A 25,204-nucleotide genomic window follows, 5' to 3' on the forward strand; every position below is an offset into this window, starting at 1 on the left:
TTGTCGTATATGTGGGAGGGGGTTTGGGGGTCCTCCCCCAGAAAATGTTTCATTTGTTTGATGTGATTTTCTGTATTCTGGTGCATTTTGGGGATGGCCAATACTAAATTCAATCAGATTCATAGCCTACATCCTGATTTGTTGATATTGAGGCAATGATTCCATGGAAAGGCTTGGGCTTCAGGGCCCCCTGACCCCCTGGGCCTGGGCCCGGTAGGCCAGTGCAGTAATCCATCCCTGAGTAAAAGGGCCAAGGGATATATCCACGGGGGGTGAATACTGTGTATAGGCACTGTATTAATGGCACTGTTTATACTGTGTATAGGCACGGTATTAATGGCACTGAGGCACTGTATTAATGGCACTGTTTATACTGTGTATAGGCACTGTATTAATGGCAGAGAGAGGTGGGAAAGCTGGGTTCAGAATGTATAAGTCCTACCATGTATCAGACCTACCTGTGCGCCTAAAACAAGTGATTTTGCTTCTAATTGCTAATTGCATCTCTGACTTTAGCCATACAGTAAAATGCTGAGAGGCTTATCCATGATTTAATTTCAAATAGGCTAGACTATTATAATAATCTTTTTACTGATCTTCCAAAAAAGTCAATCAAGAAACACATTTTAAGCACATTTTTCTTATTTAAGTCATGCCAAACTTTCTATTTTGTAAATCACTGGTATGATGTGGTTTTATGATTCAAAAAAATCAAATGTGACATTCAGAGTAACTTATAGGTTAATGCTGTCTTGACTTATTCCTTAGACAAAGGCAACTACCTGCAAGAACATACACAGGACTGCATACAAAGCTCAACTTTATTATTTACATTATATACAAAAGAAGTGGTAATTACATTCATCAGTGGTGTACTTTCCAATCAAGGGCTCCATCTCAGCTGTGAATCAAGCCCTTTCCTTCCCACTAGACTTTGGTGGATACTATTTACATAAAGTAATGGCAGTGTTTAGCTATATTACAATATAACCTTGATACTTTGAAGCTGAAGACACAAACAAAACAAGCTTCAAAAACATGTAAACATAAAGAATATCATCCAATCAGTCACATTCCCTCAGCGTTGTCCTGGATGGGTCACTTGAAAAAAAGAAAATGAGTGGAAGATCCAGTAGGTGGCGTTGTTGTGCCACTTTCTAAGAAACTTGAGGGCAGTCTGATTTTCTTGTCATTGTCCTTGTGCATTGCTCCACTCTCGCTGGGTTCCTGTTATGTGGGCTGGAGCGCTGTGTGGGGGTGGAGGGTCAGTAATGCACTCTCCGTGGTGACGGGGAAGGGGGTCGGCGGACCGGGGGCAGGTCGTAATGGCCTGGGATGTGGCTGTTGGTGGGCATGTCATAATGGTTCTGAGGCTCCTGCTCAGGGACGTTGCCAAGGGAACAGCGTTCTGTGAGACGATGGGAGAAATCATACAGTGAAACATGACAGTTAAGACCAGGAAATTAGGTTATGAGCATGTGAAAAAAGATCTAGTCCTGTATGAGCAACAATATTACATTTTACACAACTATTGCTTCTGTATACTTTGGAACACACAGATTCACACTGAAACTCACACCTCACATTTCATGTGTTGCTGAAACCTAGGTTTGCCATGTTTTACTAAAACCTCACACACTGTTACCGAGTTATATTATCATCCATTTATTACCAATTCAATAGTAATCTATACAGCATTCCCAAAAGTACCACCAGCCTCAGCCTGGGGATGATACCTATGTTCTAACATTGAACAACAGCCTTTCTTATATTATGTGGGCGTAATATATAGCTTTCATGGCTGTTGGATCATCAACCCCAACATGAGCATGACTGTAAGTCATTGGCTCCTACTGATGGATCACTCCTAAGAGGTGGAGGGGTAGACTAGTGTGGTACCTCTACGTGTGGAAGTGGAGGCAGCACCAGCACCAGCACCAGCGGCGGCGGCAGGCCCCAGCATTGGGGGGCTGATCTCGGTGTAGCTCCTCTCTCTGGGCATGGGCAGCGCCGCCTTCATCTCCATGTAGCTGCACTCGGGGGGGCACGGCGGCAGGCCTGGCAGGTCTTTGATGGTGGCATAGGGGTTCTCGCTGTTCAGAGAGCTGCTGCTCGCGGCAGCACATGAGTCCTTTAGCTCTGCACACACACACACAAAACCATGTTTAATTAGAGCCAATACTGTTTAGGTCATGACAAGAATAACAAATATTTCCGTGATACATTGTTTGAATAAAACCTAATTACAAAAGGCATTAAACACCTTAAAGTGCACAAGCTTGTCTGGATAAAGGAGTATAGACAGAGAGCGTCAAAACACTAGGTGCCGACCTCTGGTGATAAAAATAAAATGTTGCACACTCTGGCTACAAAGGCATATTTAATTGGATACCATTTTGTCCATGTATTGTGTCCATGCATTGTGTCCATGGATATAGGACACACTATAGTTTTGACTGCTGTGCTTAATTCTGACTTCAAATGGTCCTGCAGCTTGACTGGTACAAACATGTGCTTTCAGTGCCTTGGTCATGCATTTGATTTCGAGAGAATGACTACTAATTATACATATGCCTTCAGCCACCTTCAGCGTCCCGTTACCTTTCACCTCATGACTTGATTAATGAATGTTCATAGAAATTCAGGGGCTTTATTAGTGGGTGTTGGCTTCACTGCCTGATATGAGTCATCTTTCATCTCAAATTGCAAGTTCATACATTAAATGTCATAACAGAATCAAAAACCAGGTTGTACCTTTGTTGTAATATTTCCCAAGGCTGGCACTATAGCTGTAACTCCGGTCAATTCCAAAAGCTCCTAAAAAGCACAAAATCACATATTTTTTTGTTACACAGAGGATGACATCTGGCCCATAGAGAATTACACTCCAATGTTCAGATAGAATAGTAGTGTGTGGGTACTCACCGTGGTCTTTTGGAGGCTCCTGGTGCTTCCAGTCAGCAGGTAGAGTAGCGTTGCTCTCCAGCCCAAAGAGACCTCGCCTCTCCCGCTCCTTGTTCTTCACGCTACAGAACAGCTGGTTGTTGGTGTTCTGTGGATCACACATCAACAGACACCGCAACTAAAGTTTTTGCTTAGCAACAACTTTTGACACTTACCCGGTAAAAAAACATTTTACCACATGAATATTCTAGGTCTAAATACATTTCTGTCATAGCTTTTTCCTGATCTGATCTGAAGGAATAAGGAGGAAAATGGCAATTTTTTAAAACAGCATAACATATTGTTTCACTCCTGGTTGTCTTAAAATGTCAAATTGATAAAGCTATTTTTCACTCACCACCACACACAAATCTGGACCTAATCAACATACGTGGCTAAACATGAAATACAGCACTCTCCACATTTATTGCCCTCTGGTGAAAAGAATAAAAAACATCTTTTGGAAAACTACGAGGAAAAATCCAAAATTGAAGGGAAGCAAATTTATTCTGAGAAGAAAAAAAATCCTCATAAAGAATTAGATATTTTATTACATCTTTCCTGAGGGTGCCCATAACTGTGGAGGGTAGCTGCTTAGATGTGTGGCTGGTGGTGGATACTTGCCTTGATGTAGCGGTCCTGGTTGTTGGGCACGTGGGGTAGCGGTGGCCTGTTCTGGGTCAGGGTGTGGTAGCTGGGGTTGGAGTAGTAGTGGTGGTAGCTATGGGGGATGTCTGTGGCCAAGAAAATATTTCTGTTATGTGTTACAGGGCTTCAACTAGCAATTATGTTCATCTGTAGATTATTTTCCTGATTATCGATGAAATGTCAGAAAATGGTGAAAAATGTTGGTCATTCCAAAAAAACCAAGATTGAATAATGTTATGGTACTTTCCTTAAAAAATGACAAACCAATTAACAGATCACCAAAATAATTAATTCATTTATTAGTTAACTAATTGATTAATAAATGAATTGTTCCGGCCTACTGTGTTATATGATAATCTCTGCCGTGTTTTTCTACAAACTGTAGCATAACTAAAATTTCAAGTCTGAAACAATGGTATAAAGAAGTATTTTCTCAATAGCTTTGTCCTGAAGTATGATCAAAAGGGTTTAAACTGGCTTTAATTCCCCGATTCCCCCACCCACACCACACATATTTAAGCCTTCAGTTAGTGATTACTGGTACAAAAGTGTTGAGTAGTGGTTCAGTGTGGTGGAAGGTCTCTCTCTCTGTAGGGTACCTGGCACGGCGTATTCGGAGTTGACGGTGCGCGTGGAGGAGAAGGAGACGGTCGGCGTGTGGTTCTGTTTGTCCTTCTGCCGCTGCCGGTAGAGTAGAAGCAACGCCAGCAGGAGAACCACCAGGATGACCAGCACCACGATCCCTGCAATGGCCCCCCACGAGTCACGCTCCACCGGGGACACGGGCACCATCGTGCTCCCGAAACGGTCTGGGGATGGAAGGAGGGCCAAAGTGCAGAAAGAGAAGGGACAGTTAAAGTAAGAGATCACGCTGAATTGGGTTGTAATGGTGTTAAGGACATCAACAAGCTGTCCAATTAGGATATGTTCTGATTGTTTTGTTTAGATTATTGATACACAGGAGTTTATTATTTCTGAAGAGAGCGCACCTTGAGTACAGTCGACCCCGGAGCCTGGCTCACACACACACTCTCCGTTGGAGGGGTCACACAGGAAGTGTGGGCCACAGGAGCAGGTCTTGGCACAGTTTGGGCCGAACAAGCCAGCTGGACATGCTGTAGACGGACAGACAGACCAGTCACTAGCTACTCCATAATTATCCATTTTAATGTTTAAGACTCTGGGTATGTGATTACAAACTGTTTTGTAATAAATTTGATATATTTATCCACATACATGCCTCTGTCAATTGTCCCTTTGCGGGGAACATATTGAACTAGCCACACTGCACACTGAGAAGGCTTAGGGTTCCTCCTGCCCTTTGCCAGGGGGTGGCGTAGTCAGATTGGACAGTAGGTATTCTGCATGGCAGGTACCACAGCGATATTGTAATAAAAAAGGGAAATAAGGCAGACATCAGCGGGGGTGAAAAACTCACGTAGAGAGCAGTCGGAGCCGGTCAGTCCAGGAGGACAGTGGCAGGAGCCATCGTGGTGATGGCATGTGGAGTTATTGGCACAGCGGCATTCACCTTTGCACTGCTCCCCAAAGTAGCCAATGGGGCAAACTGCAGGGCATACACACAAACACACACACACACACACGTTTTAAAGATGTCCCATATAACTGACAGGAACATTCTTTAGGCACATGAAAGTATCATGATATATTAAATCAAAAAACATGTCCTGCAACATATTCTATATCTCCCGAGGTACTGTATATGAGTGAAGTGGATGTGTGGCTGACCTTGGCTGCAGAGGTCCCCTGTGTAGCCCGCGTGACACTGACACTGGCCTGTGATGTGGTGACAAGGCGAGGAGTGGACACACGCGGGGCACTTCCTGCTACATCTCTCTCCGTACATGCCTGCGTTGCACACTATGAGTGAGAGAGAGAGAGAGACATGTGGCAGAGAGTGAGACAGACTGACAGACAGACTGGAGCAGATAGACAAAACACTCTTTCTACTCTAAATTGAGTAGTGGGTTCCTACCAGAGTTCATTGCATGGTGAAAGACACAGAGAAAACACTTTCAAACACTTTCAAAATGTCCACACAAGGTGTTACAGTATGTAACTGACTGATAGACAGGCTGTTCAGAAAAACTACTGCAAGATGAGTGCCTTGGCCACCTCTGTGGTTAGTGCCTTTGTTTTATCCGACTGCAGCTTACAAAACTCACCATGCTGACACTGGGGACCCAAGTATCCAGCTTTACACACGCAGATACCACTGTGTGACAGACAGGTGGCGCCATTCAGGCAGGAGCAGCTCTGGATGCAGTGAGGGCCCCAGGTCCCGTCTGGACAAGGCTGGGCACAGCGAGGTCCTGCGAGACAGACGGAGGGAAAGGAGGGGCAATGGAATGGCGGGTGGGGAAGTGGAGGGGGTATTGGCCGGGGTCAGTCAGTTTTGTCCTCTAAAAAATATTTCCAGACTAGTGAGAGGATGGAAAATGTCTTGGGCATCTTAGTTGGTAACCCTCTAATGTTAGCCTACCTGTCCAGCCAGGGAGACACAGGCACTGCCCAGTCACAGGGTGACAGCCGTCGTCGTGGAGACAGTCGCATTTCTTCAAACATCCTGGTCCAAAGGTGCCGATCTGTTTGTTGGAGTGGAGAACGCAGAAGAAAACAAACATGTGGTGGTGACATTTCGCCACAAGTCGTGACAGTACATGTGGTTGAATAGATTTCCTTTGGATTTATTAGCATTAATGACAAGTAATTATGAGAAGTGGTTTACATTATGAGGTTTTAGATGGTTTCCATCATCATCATTTTTCTCAGTGCCTTGTTTACTTAGCAATAACATACCCTTGCTCCAGGGAATTCTTTTTCTCTTTCTTTTTTTTGTTTTGTTTTGTTGTTGGGAACCAAAGTGGCCCATGTGTCTCTGCTGCACCATTAGCTGAAACAGCTTGTGGTGGGCTATTTAATATACAACCAAGACGACCTTAATCAGCTTGATTTCCCCACAAACTAAACACACGGCAGTAAGTAAACAAGGTCGACATTAAAAGCTCTTTCAATGCATGATGAGGTATAGAAAGAAAGCTTTTCTGGCCTACAGAGCTTTTGTCAGAATTTGATTTTGTTCAGAGCATATTTAACTGGAACCAGTTGTGAGGAGGCGAAGACAGCTGGCTGTCAACTTGCGTTTTCTTAACAGATCGGCAAACAACTTTTGGAAAATGATGACATTAAACTGTCACCCTCAATCTTTATTCTTATAAAATGTCTTGAAAGGCTACAAATCTTCAACTGCAATTATCCACGTGTTTAAAATGAGATTACTGTTGAAATAATTTCAAGCTGAAACTAATTTTGAGATGCATGTGGGCCTATCTTAATACACGGTGTATCACTTCAGATAAATAAAAAACAACAACATATGTGACATTTAAACAAATTAAACAAATGGAAAAAATATGTTCTATTGTTAAGAGCTTTGTCCCTTGGCACTGGCCTTACCGGACATGGCTGATCACAGTGGGAGCCCCGCCAGCCCGCCGTGCAGGTGCACGATCCGTCCGCTGGGTCACACGATGCACCGTTACCACAGCGACAGGTGGCGTTGCAGCCTGGGCCCCACATCCCAGGAGAGCAGGGTTTTGAGCAGTCCACTCCAGTCCACCCTAAGCCGGAACCACGAGGGCATGGGAGAAGAGTCTCAAATCATATAATCATTGCAGATATGGCAAGTGCATATAAAGGGGGAAATGTAAGGTGCTAAAGAGATCTGGTTCAACCAAAGACCAATCCACTAAAAGTAGCCAAAGTCACAACCAACAGTTAGACCAGGAGGGCATGTTGCCAACATGAATGTTGTAGCACCACACCCCATTGGCACATTCACAATTGTTTTAAGGATACTAAGAGGACATGCTCTTAACAACAAGCTTGTGCAGAATGCAAAATTACTGCTCTAACCAATAGGTAGGTGGCAAATCATCAACTCGCTCATTTAGAGTACTCCTGGCTGTTTTACAACTCACTCCATGGGCCCTAATTTACATACTAGTCAAAGTGCAAAGCCTAAATGCTAACTAAAGCTTATTTAATAACTATGCAAACTCTATTTGCACATTTCATACCATGAGAAGGTCTTAAGAGGTCTTAAGCACAAACAGCAGAGGGTCAGCTAAAAGTTGTCGCATGCTACATGATGCTGTTAGTTCATGCACGAGACTTTGCTCATAGCCTGACTTTGCACTTCGCCTAACAATTAAATTAGAGCTCTACGTATTATGGATCCAAATGCAGATTTAGGCCCTACTACAAATCAACAGACAGTTCCAGACTAATACTTATAGGTATCAGAGAGACAGGCTGACTAACTCACCTTCTTTGCAGTAGCAGGTGCCATCTATGGGGGAGCAGGCAATGGAGTTGGTGCAAGTGCAGGCAGAGGAGCAGCCCTTTCCAAACATGCCACTCTCACAGTAGTTCTCGCAGTGCTCCCCCTACAGGGCAAACACGAGAACACGCATCAGAAGAACTGATCCATCTCAGCCATTCATGACTGTTTTCACACTCAAAACAGGAGGACTTGCAAACAACAGCTTCATTCAGTTAGGTTAAATACTCCTAACACTTGTTGGAATTGTTTCATAAATCAAGGCAATTAAAAATAAATCAGCACAAGGCACAAATATACGAAAACATTTACAGCATCAACATGGCATATGAACATTTCCTAACAGAAAAGCGTCTTTGTACTCTGGCTGCCACTGTTTTATTAGTAATGCACCAACTACTTACAGTGTAGCCAGGTGTGCAGTGACATTGGCCAGTCACACTGTCACACACCCCTCCATTCACACACAGGCAGGGTTCCAGACATCCGTTGCCATAGTAACCATGTGCACAAGTCTCGTTGCAGTAGAGCCCAGCCCAGCCTGGCTCACACGTGCACTCTCCTTTGAGCGGGTGACAGCTGACACGAGCAGAGGAAGACAACATGACACCATCAAGCACATACTTAATGACAGACAGTGATTAGCTGTGCATTTGGAGGAAATATAACATTGAGATCCCTAAGTGACTTGCTACTGCACTATAGGCTATCATCAGTGTACAGGTCCTTGTTAAAAAAAACTGAACTTAACAAAGACATGTAGCCAGAATATGGAGAATATGCATAATGAATAGTGATCATTGGTTGGAGACTCATTTTCTTGTCCATCCCTAGAGCCATGTAATCCAACCAATCAACATGGGTTGTGCTCTTTCTTTATTAGATGATGTCACCAAGGTTAGAGGTCCCACTGAAGTATGAATCCAACACATGTGAGTGTTGACTAAATAACTAAAAATGTTGGGAAAAAGAAAGTCATAACATTTCTCCAGGATTTTAAGCTGCTTCAAGCCAATCACTTCTCATTTTCAAATCCTATAAATTTCAAACTTCCACAGCCTCTGCGTGGGACTTGATATGGTTCCACCTGACTGCAAAATAAAATGTTTCTGGGACAAGCTACATGGTGCTGTTGCCTAGAGAATATGATGCCAAACACAAATAAATCCAACTGCTATCGATCTGGGTAGAACCAAAGGCAGGAGCAAAAGCTCCAACTGGCATTCAGTGGTCCTTCTTCTTTGTTTTTACCCCAAAAAGTATGCTTTAGCTCATCTTTTGGCTTCAACACGTGAGAACAAGTGTCTGCAAAAGTTCAATGCAGAAACCAGAGTGGACCCATAAAACAATCCTGAGATGGAGAGAATGCCTCTGAGTACAAGAGAAGAGCACTAAGACACTAGACCTTTACTTTGAGTCTTTGGAGAACAGCAAGGAACTGGATGAGCAGATGTACTAGAATTATTAATCTGTCAGAGAGCAGTATTTTCTCTTTCAGTGTGTGTGTGTGTGTGTGTGTGTGTGTGTGCAGGGATGTAGTGGTAATTGTGAATTCTGTGATCACGGTAAAGCGGACTGCGTCAAGGGGTATCAGATTTTTAAAAAGGCATTTGGAACATTATGATTGTGGAGGTTATTGTCCAATGTTTACAATACCAGTGCTATTAAATGGTTCATGAGTGTTGATGAGTTTACATATTGTGAATGTGGATAATACAACGTGATTTTTTGAATGTTAAAAGTTGTTTTTGTGAGAAGTGGATAAACTCATTTACTTGCGTTTAGCCTCCACTAGCCCTGTGTGTGTGTGTGTGTGTGTGTGTCTGTGTGTGTGTGTGTGTTTGTGTGTGTGTGTGTGTGTGTGTGTGTGTGTGTGTGTGTGTTTGTGTGTGTGTGTGTGTGTGTGTGTGTGTGTGATTCAGACTATCAGCACACCTGATAGTCTGTGGCGAGTGGCAGAGGCAGCGCTGTTCGCAGTGCATCCCAAAGGCCCCGTCGGCACACATCCTCTCCCGGCAGTGTGGGCCCCTGAAGCCTGGCTCACACAGGCAGCCCCCGTGGATGTTGTAGCAGCGGGCGCCGTTGGCACAGTCACACACACCTTTACACTCCTCACCGTAGCTGCCCACGGGACACTCCTCATTACACCTGCAGGTCAAACACTCTCACGTTACAGATAACGACATTGGATATTTTGAGATATGTTACAATTCAAACTAATTTTACTTCCTCAAAGTAATGTCACTGATCACTTTTGCTTATTTTTTGATAAATGAGAGCAGACAGAAATTAATTTAAAGCTTTTTACAGAGATTAATATATTCCGATGTAATTTACCTCATTGGTATTCACCAAGATTTTGATTAGTACCTGTATTTACATACGTTTTTAATAAACTGCAACTGATTATGATCACGTCTATTTTGTAATTTAATTACATAACTCTGTTATATGTAACTAGTTACCCCCCAGTCCATTTCATTATGTTTGAGGTGTTGCCACAGGGGCATATTAACCATGATCGGGGTGCAGTCTCCTAAACGGCATACATATTCACAACTGAGATAATTGAGGCACTCAGGACTGAGTCGAGTCAAGTAAATAAATGATAAAGGCTACAAACCTTTCCCCAGTGAAGCCGGCAGTACACACACACTGGCCAGTCACTGGATCGCAGTGGCCGCCATTGTGACACACACACTCATGGGCACAGTTAGCTCCATAGCGGCCCTCTGCACAACGCTCTGTACAAACGACTCCCTGGACAGAGGAAGGCAGGAAGAAGAAGAAGAAGAAGAAGAAGAACAAGAACAACAACAAGAAGAAGAGGAAGTAGAAGAAGAAGAACAAGAAGTAGAAGAAGAAAAAGAAAAAAGAAGGCAAAAGAAGAAGAAAGACAGAGAGAAAAAAGATAGTTAAAAGTCTGCTTTTCCCCCCGGATCCAAGTAATAAATGTTATGTGGATGACGCGTTGGATTTCTTACTGTCCATCCTGGGGGGCAGATGCAGACGCCATTACCCTGACAGAAACCGCCATTTTGACAAGGACATCGCAGAGGACAGCGTGACTTGGGGCAAGCTTTTTCACAGCTGTGGAACATTTCAAAATGTTATCACATTACCTCTGTCTACAGCTACACTGTACTACACTGTACAGTTACTGCTACTACACTGCACATATCTGTCCATGTTCTTCATACATTGTTCATACTAAATATCCATATCTAATCTTATAAGGCTACTGCTAATACATTGCACACATTTATATTTATATTTAATTTATGTTACTGTAAACCATACCACTTTCTTGACTGTATACTACTGACTACACTGCACTATATGTCTTATACAGTTCATACTGCACCACCTGTCCACAACCCTGGTGAAAGATGTTTGACTCGATAGCCAATCAAATACACCCCTCTATTCAGTGCTCCTGAAGGTACATTCTTCATTAGCTGGAAAAGTTTACTACTTGGTCTGAGTTCCTTTATTTGCTTCCCATTCATATCACCAGGACTGTGTACATACAGCAAGATTTATTTGAGCACACACAAAGACAGTTTAAAATCAAGGACTGCACCTTTAAAACCATTATACTTTTTATGCCAGGTTATGGCACTTTTAGTGAACAATATGTATGTTCTAGATAACTACATCTAAAATGTTTATTATTTAACACACACACACACACACATTGCCAGATGTCTTTCTACTCACAGAGTGCCAGTGAAACCTTCGTTGCACACACACTCTCCCGTCACTTTGTCGCAGGTGCCTCCTGTTCCGCACTTGCAGGACTCTTTGCAGCCTGGGCCAAACGTTGTGGAAGGGCAGGGCTCCTTGCACTGAGAGCCAGTGTAGCCTGGCGGACACTTGCAGGAGCCTGTGGAGGGACTGCACTGACCCTCGTTGGCACACTTGCAGGTCCTGCTGCAGCCAGGGCCCCAGTGCTGGTCATCGCAAGCTGCACAGCAAACAAATCAACAGGTGACAACCTTTACACAGCGTTCCATTTTGGAAGGTCAGAACGCTAACAGAGAACATCAGTGGAGTGTTTGGGATTCATCTCCCCCTCGGGGGAAAGAGAAGAACTCAACATCTCTCCATCTCTCTGTCTCTCCATCTCTCTATCCCTCCCCTTCTTTTGTCTCTGTGTCTGTGTAGTCATGAATTTCTTTGAAAGCAACCCTGCGGTCCCCCCCCCCCCCCATACACGTCTGTGTTCTTCAGCTGCTCTAGATCGCGTTACCTGCGCTGCGGGCCAATTGACAGCGTGATTTGCATGGGGCTAACAAGACAGATGAGGTTCAAATCGGGAATTTTACAGCTGCTGGAGTGCGGACTGGGGGAAATAAAACAACACGGCTCTCGCGACGGACGGACGCACAAGATTGGATTTCAATCATCCTCTCGTCTAGACGGATGATGATAATGTGAGGATCTGCTGTGCCTGGGTGAACGGGCATCACAAAGACACACTCTCTCTCTCTCTCTCTCTCTCTCTCTCTCTCTCTCTCTCTCTCTCTCTCTTGCAGGTCTCACCACCTCCCTCAACCAGACACCCCCAGCCTCTTCCCTCCCAAAACCGAGTGAGAGGGGACATCTGATCTCTTGCTATCCTCTTCAATCACACGCCTTCACTCTTTCTCCCAATCCTGCTGAACGCTAACTGTTATTCAGTGGCCTGCGGTGATGAATGAGTTAGTCAGGGGCTACACATAGGTCAGCCCAGCTGTTTTCTTCTGATCTAACTCCAGGAAAGATGTGCTTTATCAGCCCAAATCTTGCTGTTTTCTTTTTGGTCAGGATGAATGTCTTATTTAGGACGGGCCAAACGGTTATGAGCGTGTGAGCTACGTGAACAAATAAACGCGATGGTGCTCTTAGCGTGCGTCACACGACCACGTTATGGAGGACTGAGCTGGAGCAGGACGGTGTTTACACAGGACTCCTCCATGAAGGGGCTTCAAGGCCGGGAGGCTTGGCCCTAAAAAACAAACACTGACAAGCATGCTGTGTTAAGAACATGTTAACCAAAGAGGGTCCAAACTCAAATGTGTGCAGCTTTTAGGAGCGAGCAAGCAGCTCGGTCCAAGTCTGCTGCTGACCCGAAAGTCATCTGGTTCCCAGAATATGGCCGGAGAACTCATGAGCTGCCTTTTTTTTTCTTTTTTTTTCGGAGAAAAATGGGCTCCAAAAAAGGCCAATTTTTGGAGGAGGCGAGGAGTACAAAGAATTGCTCTCGTGGGACGCGCGCGCCGAGAGGTTGACGGAGCCAGAGCTGTCACCCAGTTCTTGGCGTGTGTCGCTTTCGGCTCCGCTGGTCTTCGTGGCGACTGCTCCAAATCAACTGGAACGCATATGTGTGCAGATGTTGCACCGATTCACGCCACGGATCAGAATCTCTGATAGCTCGTCTGTTCTCTGTGGCTCGACTTGACTATGGGTGTTGAGACTAATCTCAGTAAAGCCCTTACCAGTGACAGGGCGCCGGCTCTGGTGATAGTGTCAGACCCAGCGCCCTGTCACCCGTCACCTCCCCGGACCCACCCCACCACAGCCTTCACACCCACAGCTCCAATCTTTCGTCTGATGTTTGTGTTACGATGTGCTTTCCACCGTTCGTCTACGTGACGAGATAATGAATGGTCTGAAAACGCCAGGTTTCCACGGTGCACCGAGTTGCTTGGAGCATGTGGGAAAATTCCTCCCTTCTCCCTAGCGCATTCTCTGGCTTGTGGTGGAGGCCTTGACTCGACTCCTACCCCCTTCCCCTCCTCCTCCTCCTCCACAACCACCTTCACCCTATCATCTTCCCCTCAGCAAAGCCTCTCGGTGGGGTGCTAAGACAGAGCATATGGCTGCACTCTTCCGCAGTCCGCCACCCCACTGGTACCTCACATGATCCCACATACGAGAAGTGTCAGTCCAGCCCCCTCCAATTACATGGGCTCCGGAAAGGGCTGATGACAGCAGCCAACAATGCAGTTACCAACCCGAGGCAAAAAAGCTGCACAATTTTCCATTTCCTTTCCCCCATGTCATCTCTACCCATCGCGCACCCCCTTTGCTTATGCTACATACAGTATCTGCACTCTTCCATTGCACAGCTCTGTTTATGCAAACCCACCGCGGGTGTTTGACGCTGAAGTTCAATTACTGTCCACATAACAACGACGGAGCGAGGGGGTTTGCAGGCCGTAACGCGGGGTTGCCTCCTCGGCAAGTGGCTTTAATAACACGAGCGGCTGTTGGGCAGCGCTCTCCTCCGTCTCGTGTGTGTGAGCGGCTGCATGAATGGGCCCTTTGTGCGGAGTGTGCGCCGGGAGAGTGAGAGGTGTCTGGCCAGGGGGAGCGAGCGCAGGGAGCGAGTGGGAGCGGGATCTGGACTCACCGCTGGAGCAGTCGTCGCCGCGCCAGCCGCCCTCGCACTGGCAGCGGTCCGGGGCCACGCAGCGGCCGTGCACACACTCCCTGGTGCAGCGAGCTGGCAGAGAGAGACACACACACACACACAGAAACACACAGAAACACACAGAGAGAAACACACACACACAGATGTGGAGAAATGAGACAACATGGAGAGTCATGGGTGTGATTTATTGGAGAGGACATTTATGTGTAAAACTGAGTAAACAAGCACGTGGTCAGCGCTTGGCATGGTCAGGCTAAGGACGCATGCCATCTAGCCTCATCGGCTCTAAGATTCCCATGAGCGCCAACCCTTACAGCACAGAGAGGTCTACCAAGTGGAAATCCTCTCAATGCTAATCGAATCGTACAATTAAATTCAAAATCAAATCTGTTTCGTACTCCAGCAATGAACCCTGTCTTCAAATGTCATTATGTCAGATTTCCACCCCTACAAATTATACCTAATTTCTGCACTGACGGAAGTGTTAGATGACACTTACGGACACATTTGTCTCTGCTCTCGTAGAAGCCTGGACAGCACTGGTACCTTCGTCTGTAATCTGTCTTCACTGCCTGCCTGTAGGCTGTCTTGTATGTTATCCTGAGGAGAATGAAAAGCAAAAAAGAATGATTTACGATTTTTAAACTGTGACATATGCCTGTACTTCAGCAACACCAAAATGCTGCTTTGAAGATCTCTAACTTTGAGTACCTTTTTTACAGGTACACTTGCCTCTTTCAACAGCCATTTATCTCATAAACAAGTGGCTGCCCTTTTTACGGATGGAAATGACAGGGGGGGAATGGTATGATAAGACTTGGAAATAACTTTCACTGTTGTCTGTTTTCTACCACACACCTGGTCTGAAAACAAAGAGTCTGCCCCCTACGGATGCCATGAAAGGGAGGGTCTTACTTGTGTCTGGTGCACTTGTTGGCATTCCAAGGCTCTGAGCATGACTCCTCAGACACCTGGTCGTATGGGTGGGCGTACGACTCCTTCACAGATGTGGTGAAACTGCAGTTGGGACAAAAGCAAAAAATCAAACACATGTCATCAAGAAACCATTAGAGAGCATGAAGCCTTCCCAGGACCCTCTGTACAGCACAATGCAGAGTCATCGAGATGCTGTATTACTGAATAGGCACATATAATATTACTCAAGTTAAATAGGTGGTGAAAGAAGCAAACACAGTTGTTGTTCTAGAATTACAGATCAACAGGGAATGCAGCCATTTGAGGAGATCTTGGAACCCACGGCTTGTTGAGCTTACCTCTCCCATAAGCTGCATACGTTGGGATCCCGTGGATTTAAAGGCTGTGCAAGATCACACAGAGAGCCGAGGACAAAAAGGACCACACAGACCTGCGCTGACATCATGGTGCTACAAAGGAGGACAGAGAGAGAAAGAGAGAGAGAGAGAGAGAGAGAGAGAGGGAGAGAGAGAGAGGGAGAGAGGGAGAGAGGGAGAGAGAGGAGAGAAAAGGGGAACACATGATTAAAAACAGCTTTTCAAAATGTCCCCTTTCTTAAGCCTGGCAAGTAAATGCCTCCACGGAATGGTCCGGCCATCTCTGGAATATCATTCATAGCATTCATAATTAGGTCATCCCAAGTTCAATGGGGACACTGCATTATCTATTGCCCAGGCGAAATTTGGAATTCACTGTTGTCTATTGCAAGCCAGAGAGTGATAATAACTCTGCATTTGTTTTCAAAGACAGTTGGGGGGGATCTGGGCAGACTACACTGCATTGCTTTTAATGTGTTGTCACTGCAGACAATCCAATGATTATTGTCACAAACAACGTTCATAACTCCACATCTGTGAAATGTCTGCTGTCAAATCATACAGCATTAAGCTCAGGACTGTGAGGTCATTCAATATATTTATTGGGGCACTTCAAAGTGGTAATTTTAGTGACATTTACAGCAATTGCCAAGCGACCGTAAAATAGCAAAAGTTACTTTTTCTCTCTTTGCAGTCTATCTGCTATTGAATATGGCTAATGCTACGTCCTGTGGTCCAACATGAAATTGACACAGCCACAGTGGAGAGAGCTTTTTCCACATATGGAGCGTAAAATGGAGGAATTCTAGAGAAGCGACACCGGGTGAAGAATGTGTCTGTCTGCGCTTCTATCCTACTATTAATCAGCATAAGGTCTCCATGCTCTCACGCAACAGCCATGTCACACACACACACACACACACACACACACACACACACACACACACACACACACACACACACACACACACACACACACACAGATGACAGAGGCAGACAGACAGACAGACAGACAACCACACACACACACACACAAACATCGCCACTCAAAATGCACACATGAATTATGAGCATACATACACACGCAAGCCCACAAACACAAACAATGCAGATTTAAAAACACTATAAAAGGATACAAACAAACACTAAATACTCTCCCTCTCTCTATCCTCACACACACACACACACACACACACACACACACACACACACACACACACACACACACACACACACACACACACACACACACACACACACACACACACACAAGAGACATCTGGTTTTAATCTGACCGGCGCCCCGCGGGACGGCGCGAGGGGAAGGGGACAGCCCCTGGCTCCCATGGAGAGCCTATCCTCTGCGGAAGGCGGCCTTTAAGAGCTGGTCAGCTCGGGACCGGGCCGCGGCCATGCGGGGAGCTTTTCCTCAGCCGTGGGAACACAGCGGTGCGCCACCAAACTACGTCAGCTACGTCACCGCGACTGTCGTGCAGCACTTGTTTTCACAGTTCTCCCACGACAGAACAAGTTCACAGCGAGTGGCACTATCAACACCATCAGCCCTCTAATCTCTTTGAAGATACCGACTTACAATCACAGTATTGAAGAATCGCAGTAGTTTTCTGAATTCAGGACGGGTTTCTTTAAAGTACAACAGAGTACATGCGTATTGGAGTTCAAGCTCTGTAGCACCGGCTCACAGCCAAACAGTGAATCAAACGAAGTCTGGAGAGGAGCTTTAAACCCAGATTGGTGCTTTAAAGATGTTATCAGTTTCAAGGCTCTCCTTTCGTTAAATGCGCTTTGGCAAAGAGCGCCTTTAAGGCCTGCAAGAAAATAATGTCAGAAAAGAAAGGAACCCCACAAAAGCAGACGTTTATAGGAGAAGACAGACGGTTTTCATTAAGGAAGGCTATAGGGCCCTACCAGTCACTTCATAGGACTGGGGTAAATAGTTTAATTAGGCTCTCTCCCTCTGGCGCGCGCATCACACACACACACACACACACATACCACACACACACACCCACACATATACCACACATGCACACTCACATGCACGCAAGTACACACTCAGTCACACACACACACACACACACACACATACACACCCATACATGCGCACACACAAATGCACACACACAGAGCTTCGTTAGGGAAAAAGAGCCCTAACCACAAAGAGATTCTTAAAAGCTGACACATCACTTACATGGTTAATGGTTATAGCGTGGGGTGACTGTCATGCTGTTTTACGGTAAATATGGGTTCTTACTGTGGTGTTTCATGAACTTCACTTGACAAACATTTTTGACAAATCCCCTCCTTCATCCACCAGATTATCCTCTCTAATCAACACATGCTTTCAGGTGTGCTAGCCCCAGTCCGTGCACCTAATGGTCCATTTCCTGTATGCAGTAATGCTGGCGAAACTAGCCCCAGCTATAGTGTTTGTGTAGTGATGTCAGATGCCAGCTTAATGTCTAGATTGTAAGTCGGCAGAGTAGAGAGAATACTCATAGAACAAGAACCATTAGGCATGAGACAATGTTACCGACACCAAGTCAACGAGGTGTCTGGAATTCTCTGGCGTGCGTGGTGGCGGCGACGGCTCACAAATGAACATTCTGGGTTTGGATTTAATGAGCGCTGCAGACAGTTGTACCCAATGCCTGTCCAGCTTTCATGTGGCACTGTCAACAGGGGGGAGGAGTAGCAAGAAAAAAAATTATACACATACACACACACATACACACAGACACACGCACGCATGCACGAACGAACGAACGAGCGCACGCACGCACGCACGCACGCACGCACGCACGCACGCACGCACGCACGCACACACACTCAATTGCAAGCACACAACTCTGTCAGTCACAAACATAAACAAACACAAATACACAAAGGACAAGCATCTACACATATTTACATGTACAAAAAATGCTCAGACACACACACAGACACACACACAAAGACAACCACACACACACACACACACACACACTTAATTGCAGACACACAACTCTGTCAGTCACAAACATAAACACATATAAACAAACACACACACACACACACAAAGGAGAACCATCTTCACATATTCACATAATAAACAAATGCTCTCACACAACAAAGCTAGAAAGACATGTGCACACAAACACACACACGCACACACACACTCACACACACGCACACACACACACATTTATGGCCACATTTGCCAGTTCCCTCATCAACGTGTGTTTGCTCTTTAGGCTGGAAAATGAGTCCCATACTGAGAAAGTGGATATTTTTAGCAGAATGCTAAGATACTCACTGACTCACTGGTCTCAGCCAGTCTCAGCTGACGAATGTCAGGCACTCTCAAAACTGAAGGGAAGGGGCCCAAAAGTGAACACAGACCCCAGCAACCCAGAGCGCTCAATCAATTTAAAAGGCCTTGCAACGCTTTTTCCAGAACCAGATGAAGACTCGGAACGGGGGACAAATGGAAACAGATGGAAGGCCTTTCCAGCCGTAGTTTCAAACCCCCCTTCACTTTGTTTTGGTGGAATGCTGAAGTTCTCTCTGACACTTCTGTTATTGTCATACTCGCCATGCTAATGTCCCCTCCCAATGCACACATGAAATATCATTGTTTAGTTTGAGGCGAGGAACCATGATCTTTTGCCCACATTAAGCACAGTCTGTTCGCAGGGATGACTCAAAAAACTTTTATGGGTGACTTGATCATGCCTACTGTTTCTCAACGTAAAAAGCAAACAAAATAACCCTAGGTCCTATTGATTCATTTTACAGCTAAAATCTTACATCAAAACTAAAAAGTGTGGGAAGAAGTGTGGGAAGAAATAGTGTGTTTGAAGGATTGGTGGAGCCGCAGGCCAAGCTCAGGTTATGCTCTGTCCCAACTCAGTGCCATTGTCAGAAACTAATGTGGCACTAATATAAATGCAAAAGTTCAAGGCACTGGAAATTGCAAATCCACACGAGTTACAGTGTTCCAGTAAACCTATTTTTGCATGGTGAGTGGTCTGTGTTATAACAGAATAATGATCTCCTGAAGAGACGAGCGCAGAGGAGAAGAGAAGGGATCCTTTTTTTCTATTTCCTTTCTTAATGTCGTTGTATAGAAAGAAATCCTACATGGCACGGATCAAGTTGCTGCTTTTCTCTTTTCTTTCCCCCCCTCTACTCTCTCTCCCTCTCTTTCTCTCTCTCTTTCTCTCAAACCCTCTCTCCCTCGCTCTCTCAAACTCTCTCTCTGAGGTTGGATGGCTAATTGAGGTAGAAAATATTACTCACTCTTTGGAACTGGGGATTGTGCAGACCAGGAAAATAAAAGGGGGGAGAAAAAGGGAAAAAAAACAAGTTGGCCATGGATTGGGGACAGAGAGAAGAAAAAAGAGAGAGAGAGAGAGAGAGGAGAGAGAGAAAAAGGGAGAGAGGGGGGGTGTGCTAAGGACATACAAATGCTGAGGTGCCAAGTGAACCTTGTGTTCTCTATTGGGACTCAAGGGTTGCCATATTTTCAAAAAAGCTTAAAAAAAAGAAAGAAAGTGCACTGGTATCAAATCCTCACCTTGGACTCTTACCGACCGATCTGGCCAGTACTGGATCGATTGTAATGTTTTTATTTCAGTCCCCTGTAGACTCACGCACAGGTCATGTTGGAATGCTTAAGGGGTCCATCTTCCAGAGAGCCCAACAGCATGTAAGCATAATATATGGAGGTGGATGGATGCAGGGAGACATCACACAACAGCTGGCCGAACTTGATGACTGATGACCGTTGCATAACTCACTACAGGCGGAGCAGTGGCTGCAGCACCCCAAAGCGTTTTACCAGCAAACCAAACACTAAAGAAAGCTACAGAAGGCGCATTAGCCAGCTACAGGTTCTTATTAGTCCCTGTGTGCAGGGTCCCTTGAAAGCCTTTTGGTTTCAGATGGTTACCCTGAGAAGGGCCAAAAAGCACAGGCTTTCACATGGGGACAGAGAGAGGTATGCGTGCCATTTGGAAAAATTATTGTCCACTAAGGGACCATTTTAGAGTTCCTTGGGGAAGTACTTGGGACAGAGAGGGGACAAATAGGGTCCTGGCCATCTAAAAGAAATGTCATACTTTGAATGATCCAAAATAGTCGATCTCAAGCATTGCAACCAATGACAGAACCATATCATACCCCTTACAGTAACACTTACTCATCTGCTATGACTAAATATGTGGCCGTTAAGAGAAGGACTCACTTGAGTCATTTGGAAAACCACAGCTCTGTCGGTGACTCGCACAGCAGAGTGCTAATAAAGCCCTAAGCCTGGTTCCTGTAAAGCAGAGAAACAGCTCGTAATCTTCCCCCTCTCCTCCTCCTCCACCTCTGGGGGTTTTGGGGCTCCTCTGCCCTGAGCCCAAACTGCACATTCAGCTCCTCCACCGCAGCCTGTCTGCCAGGCTCTGCCGACTCACTGTAACACACACACACACACACACACACACACACACACACACACACACACAAACACACACACACACACTCACACCACTTCACACACACACACACACAAACACAGACACACTACTTCACACACCACACAGTGGTTTGGGGCTGAGAGGGGGACTGAAAGGGTGGGGGTGTATGGTTGGGGGTGTGTGGTGGGGTGTGTGTGTGTGTGTGTTGGGGGAAGGGGGGTTACCCAAGTTTGGGGTCAACGAGCCTGCATCTCATGATTTGGTGGTACACACCACACCCAATATTTCCAACTTATATGGTTTGATATTTAAGACATAAAAAAACAACAAAAACAACAGTGCAGTCTTGGTTTCTGACGCACGGTGAAGATTACATGCTCTGCTAAAGAGAAGTGCTGCCCTGCGCTGTTATTCTATCATTTATGCATGAAATAAGACTTGTTTACTCATCCTATGAAAGTTGGGGCTATTGGGGAACAGTGGAACATAAAACAAACAGCAAATTTTTGACAGTGCATGCCCAAGTGTGTGTGTGTGTGTGTGTGTATGTGTGTGTGTGCATATGTGTGTGTGTACATATTAGGGGTGTAACGGTACACAGAAGTCACGGTTCGGTTCATACCTCGGTTCGGACATCACGGTTCGGTACGAGTTCGGTACAATGGAGGGAAAAGCAAAACAAAAATGCAGAAAGCATTTTTTTTTGTACATGTCTCAGGCTGTACCACCTAGTGTCATACAGTCTCTTCCCTGAGCTATCTGCAACAGCCTGAAGTGTGTAAGATGTAGGCTAAACAGTACAATAAGTGCCCAGACTCAATCTGTAACTTGTAAACAAAATAAGACAATCAGCTATAAAACTGAAAATAGGCCTACAGCATCTCTTATTTCTGAAAGTGCAAATTACATAGAAAATGATTTTTAAAAATCCACTTAAGCAAGACCTTCAACATCTGTGTTTAGTTGTATATGGAAGGGTCTACAATTTGCCTCAATATTTTTCATTGTGTGTAAAGTAATAATCTAGCCTACTAACTGTGAAAATATCACACTATTTTGCCTTTTTTTAAAAAACGAAATTGCTCCTTTCATTTCATAAAACAGACTACAACTAGAAGTCACGTGACTTTGCCCTTGGACGTTAATTCACCGTAGCATGGTTTGTTTATTAGCCTGGTTAGCGTTGTCACTTTATTTTACTGTCTATGCACTTAACACTACCAGCTCCTCATGTGAGAAGTTACAAGTTACCCCAACATAAAGGTAATTACCACGCGATTTACATAGCTTTCTGTCATTACGAAATCATTTAATTTAAGCCATAGGTTTTGGCCCTATTTGTATGTGTATCCAAAGGCTGCTGAAGCGCACGGGAAGTTTATTTCCCCTCGTTTCAGTGATTGGTAGCCTACATCATCTGGGTGATGGCTTCGAATATGTGTAGCATTTTTTCCACTCACATACCCAATGCTGAACAACGCCGACACACAATTTCATCTTATCCACCACTCTTCCGCCTGTACTAACGTTACTGTAACTGAAGTTCTCAAACTTGCGATCTTAAAGAGACCAGCGGATCCTCTAACTCTTGTAGGTCTAATCTTAGTGCTGCTAATGACTGACGGACTCGACCGACGACCTGACAAAAAAAAACATAGGCGCCAATCAGAGCTTCAGAGCTAAGGCGAGGCTACAGATTAGCGTTAGGTGTCGCTAAAGAACTCCCGTAACTCTCGCTACTTAACAGTAATTGCGCATGACATTAATTAATCCGCACACGAGTTTTATGTATTTTTATACCGTGTATTCTCCGTGTAAATTCATGCACCGAACCGTGACGCCCGTACCGTTTCGGTTCAATACGAATACATGAACCGTTACACCCCTAGTACATATGTGTGTGAGCAACAGGCCATATATTCAGGATGGTCCTAAAGTACTCCCCGATCCCCTGATCTCTGACTGTAAGTGGACAGTGGTGGAAATCTGACTTGGCAGGTTGTGTGTTTGTGATGCGTCCCCTGTGACCCGCATGACAAAACGATGATGAAGGAGCGAGGGGGGAGAGGCCGGACAGGGAGTTCTTCCTCCCTCTCTCTCTCTCTCACTCACTCTCTTTTTTCCCTTTCTGGAAGCGCGTTGCTCTGCTGAGTGAGCCCCGAGGCCACTCTTCTTCCATCAGCTCAGGGATTTATGGGATGACATCGCCTCCCAACCCCAAAACAGTCCCCCGCACCAGGCAAAACACCTTCACCCCTGTGATTTATATGTGGGCATTTTCTGCTTGTGCGAGCCTTCTGTTCTGCAGTTAAAAAAAACATGATATGCTACTTAAAGGTGCAGTCCGCTTGAAAAGGGAGCATTATGGGACCTTGAAATGCTTGAGGTTCTTTTTCATATAAAGGATCCATAGCTGATCAAAGGTTTCCCATGGCTAAAAAGGGCCATTAATACTATGAAATGGATGTAACTGACCAAAAAGGTTCATCATGAAGTTCTACACAGAGTTTTGAAGGTTCCAGCAAAAGTAAGTGACATTCCAGAAGTATATTTAAATCTGTTATGAAATATTCAATAATCTATAAAGTACCAAATGCATGGTGAAAAAACCAAAGATGACCAAAACGTATGCGGTCATATGTTTATCTGGTCCATTACAGACATCTGTGAACATGTTTATTTCATCAGATGAACCCTGTCTAATGACTGCCCTGGGTTGGATTTGGTTATAAACTTCTTGACAAAACTGGGCTGCAGCTTCATGTGACTTGACCAGCTGAGGCAGACAAACCATGGTGGAGTCGGGGGTTTGGTACCGAGCTCTCATGGACCATTAATTGGGGGTTGCAGCAATGGAAAAACCAATAAAAGCAACTTTATGTCATTCGCCACTTGGCAGCTTGTCACACACACACACACACACACACACACAGAGGCCTGCACACATACACACAGATATATGCACACACACTCTTTCTGTCTCTCTTTCACACACACACACACAGGGCCCTGAACTGTATGCAGTTTAAACAAAATAACAGGATATGTGCTCCCCTTCCTCCTCTACACCATGGCTGCTTCTCTCCACCCCTCTCTCCCTCTCTCCTCATTCCTCTCTCTCCATCCCTCCCCATTCCTCTCTCTCTATCCCTCCCTCTCTCGTTCACTCAGCGCGTGGAGGCCAGGTCGCCCCTCTCTGCTGTTGCAACAGGCGGCACATCAAAGCCCCGAGAGCACGTTTTTGTGATCTGGATTCTGACTTTTTACACACCGACCACACCTTTCCTCCCCGCTCTCTCAGTTCCTCCCAAACCGCCCGGCTGTGTCCCGGGCCCGTACGCTCAGCGCTGTGTGGTGGTGGAGGAGTGTTTGTGTTGGACGCCTGCACGCCGATCTGCTGGGCCTGGCCCTTTGTGTCCAGTCCAGGAACTTGGAGCGGCAGGCTTACGTCACATCGGACTGAACCGCCAAAACTGAACAGGGAAAGAGGCTGCACAGGTCCACGTATGAGTCTATGGAGCTACAGTACAGCTGTGTGAGTGTGTGTGTGTGTGTGTGTGTGTGTGTGTGTGTGTGTGTGTGTGTGTGAGTGTGTGTGTGTGTGTGTGTGTGTGTGAGTGTGTGTGTGTGTGTGTGTGTGTGTGTGAGTGTGTGTGTGTGAGTGTGTGTTTGTTTGTTTTGAAAGAAAATAAGTGCAAGAATATCGCCAAGACACTCACACAGAGAGACTTTAATTTCCTAGCCATCTTTGGTCATTCTAGACAGGTGAAAACAGATGTGCTTCCTATCAGAACCACACTCATGAGCGTGTGCTTGGAGATTAACTGCGTCCCTGTGGAGCGCCGTCTCCAGTTTTCTCTGGCCTTTCAGTCTCTTGCTGCAGCAGAGAGAGAGAGAAGAGAGAAAGAGAACGAGAAAGAGAAAGAGAGAGAGAAAGAGAAAGAGAAAGAGAAAGAGAGTGAGAGCGAGAGAGAGAGAAAAAGACTTCATGTGTGTGGCTCAGAGCTGGTGACTGCTTGTTTTTCCTCTGCACTTGAAACCATGACCACAGACAGAATGACTGCGGCTGTCTG

At 45.4% G+C, this 25,204-nt stretch overlaps 1 protein-coding gene across 1 annotated transcript in view; it reads right to left on the reverse strand.

Moving 5' to 3' along the window:
• Positions 1-814: 814 nt before the first annotated feature.
• pear1 (platelet endothelial aggregation receptor 1) overlaps positions 815-25,204 on the reverse strand; it is a 36,407-nt gene continuing 12,017 nt past the window's right edge. The window contains exons 2-23 of the mRNA XM_076280860.1: positions 15,647-15,757; positions 15,288-15,389; positions 14,872-14,972; positions 14,352-14,444; positions 11,675-11,921; positions 10,939-11,044; positions 10,578-10,714; positions 9,890-10,102; positions 8,359-8,533; positions 7,940-8,060; positions 7,069-7,232; positions 6,095-6,197; positions 5,778-5,924; positions 5,341-5,472; positions 5,030-5,158; positions 4,581-4,706; positions 4,191-4,400; positions 3,568-3,677; positions 2,926-3,052; positions 2,755-2,817; positions 1,900-2,139; positions 815-1,408 (exon numbers count right to left, since the gene is read on the reverse strand). Of these exons, the coding sequence (XP_076136975.1) occupies positions 1,266-1,408; positions 1,900-2,139; positions 2,755-2,817; positions 2,926-3,052; positions 3,568-3,677; positions 4,191-4,400; positions 4,581-4,706; positions 5,030-5,158; positions 5,341-5,472; positions 5,778-5,924; positions 6,095-6,197; positions 7,069-7,232; positions 7,940-8,060; positions 8,359-8,533; positions 9,890-10,102; positions 10,578-10,714; positions 10,939-11,044; positions 11,675-11,921; positions 14,352-14,444; positions 14,872-14,972; positions 15,288-15,389; positions 15,647-15,753 (3,096 nt within the window). The 5' untranslated portion in view covers positions 15,754-15,757 and the 3' untranslated portion in view covers positions 815-1,265. The remainder of the gene's footprint in view (positions 1,409-1,899; positions 2,140-2,754; positions 2,818-2,925; positions 3,053-3,567; positions 3,678-4,190; positions 4,401-4,580; positions 4,707-5,029; positions 5,159-5,340; positions 5,473-5,777; positions 5,925-6,094; positions 6,198-7,068; positions 7,233-7,939; positions 8,061-8,358; positions 8,534-9,889; positions 10,103-10,577; positions 10,715-10,938; positions 11,045-11,674; positions 11,922-14,351; positions 14,445-14,871; positions 14,973-15,287; positions 15,390-15,646; positions 15,758-25,204) is intronic.

The sequence above is a fragment of the Alosa pseudoharengus genome, unplaced genomic scaffold (genome assembly GCF_046254945.1).
Source record: "Alosa pseudoharengus isolate Yale_2024_CS ecotype anadromous, Long Island Sound unplaced genomic scaffold, YU_APseudo_1.1 YU_APseudo_1.1_scf_12, whole genome shotgun sequence".
NCBI lineage: Eukaryota > Metazoa > Chordata > Actinopteri > Clupeiformes > Clupeidae > Alosa > Alosa pseudoharengus.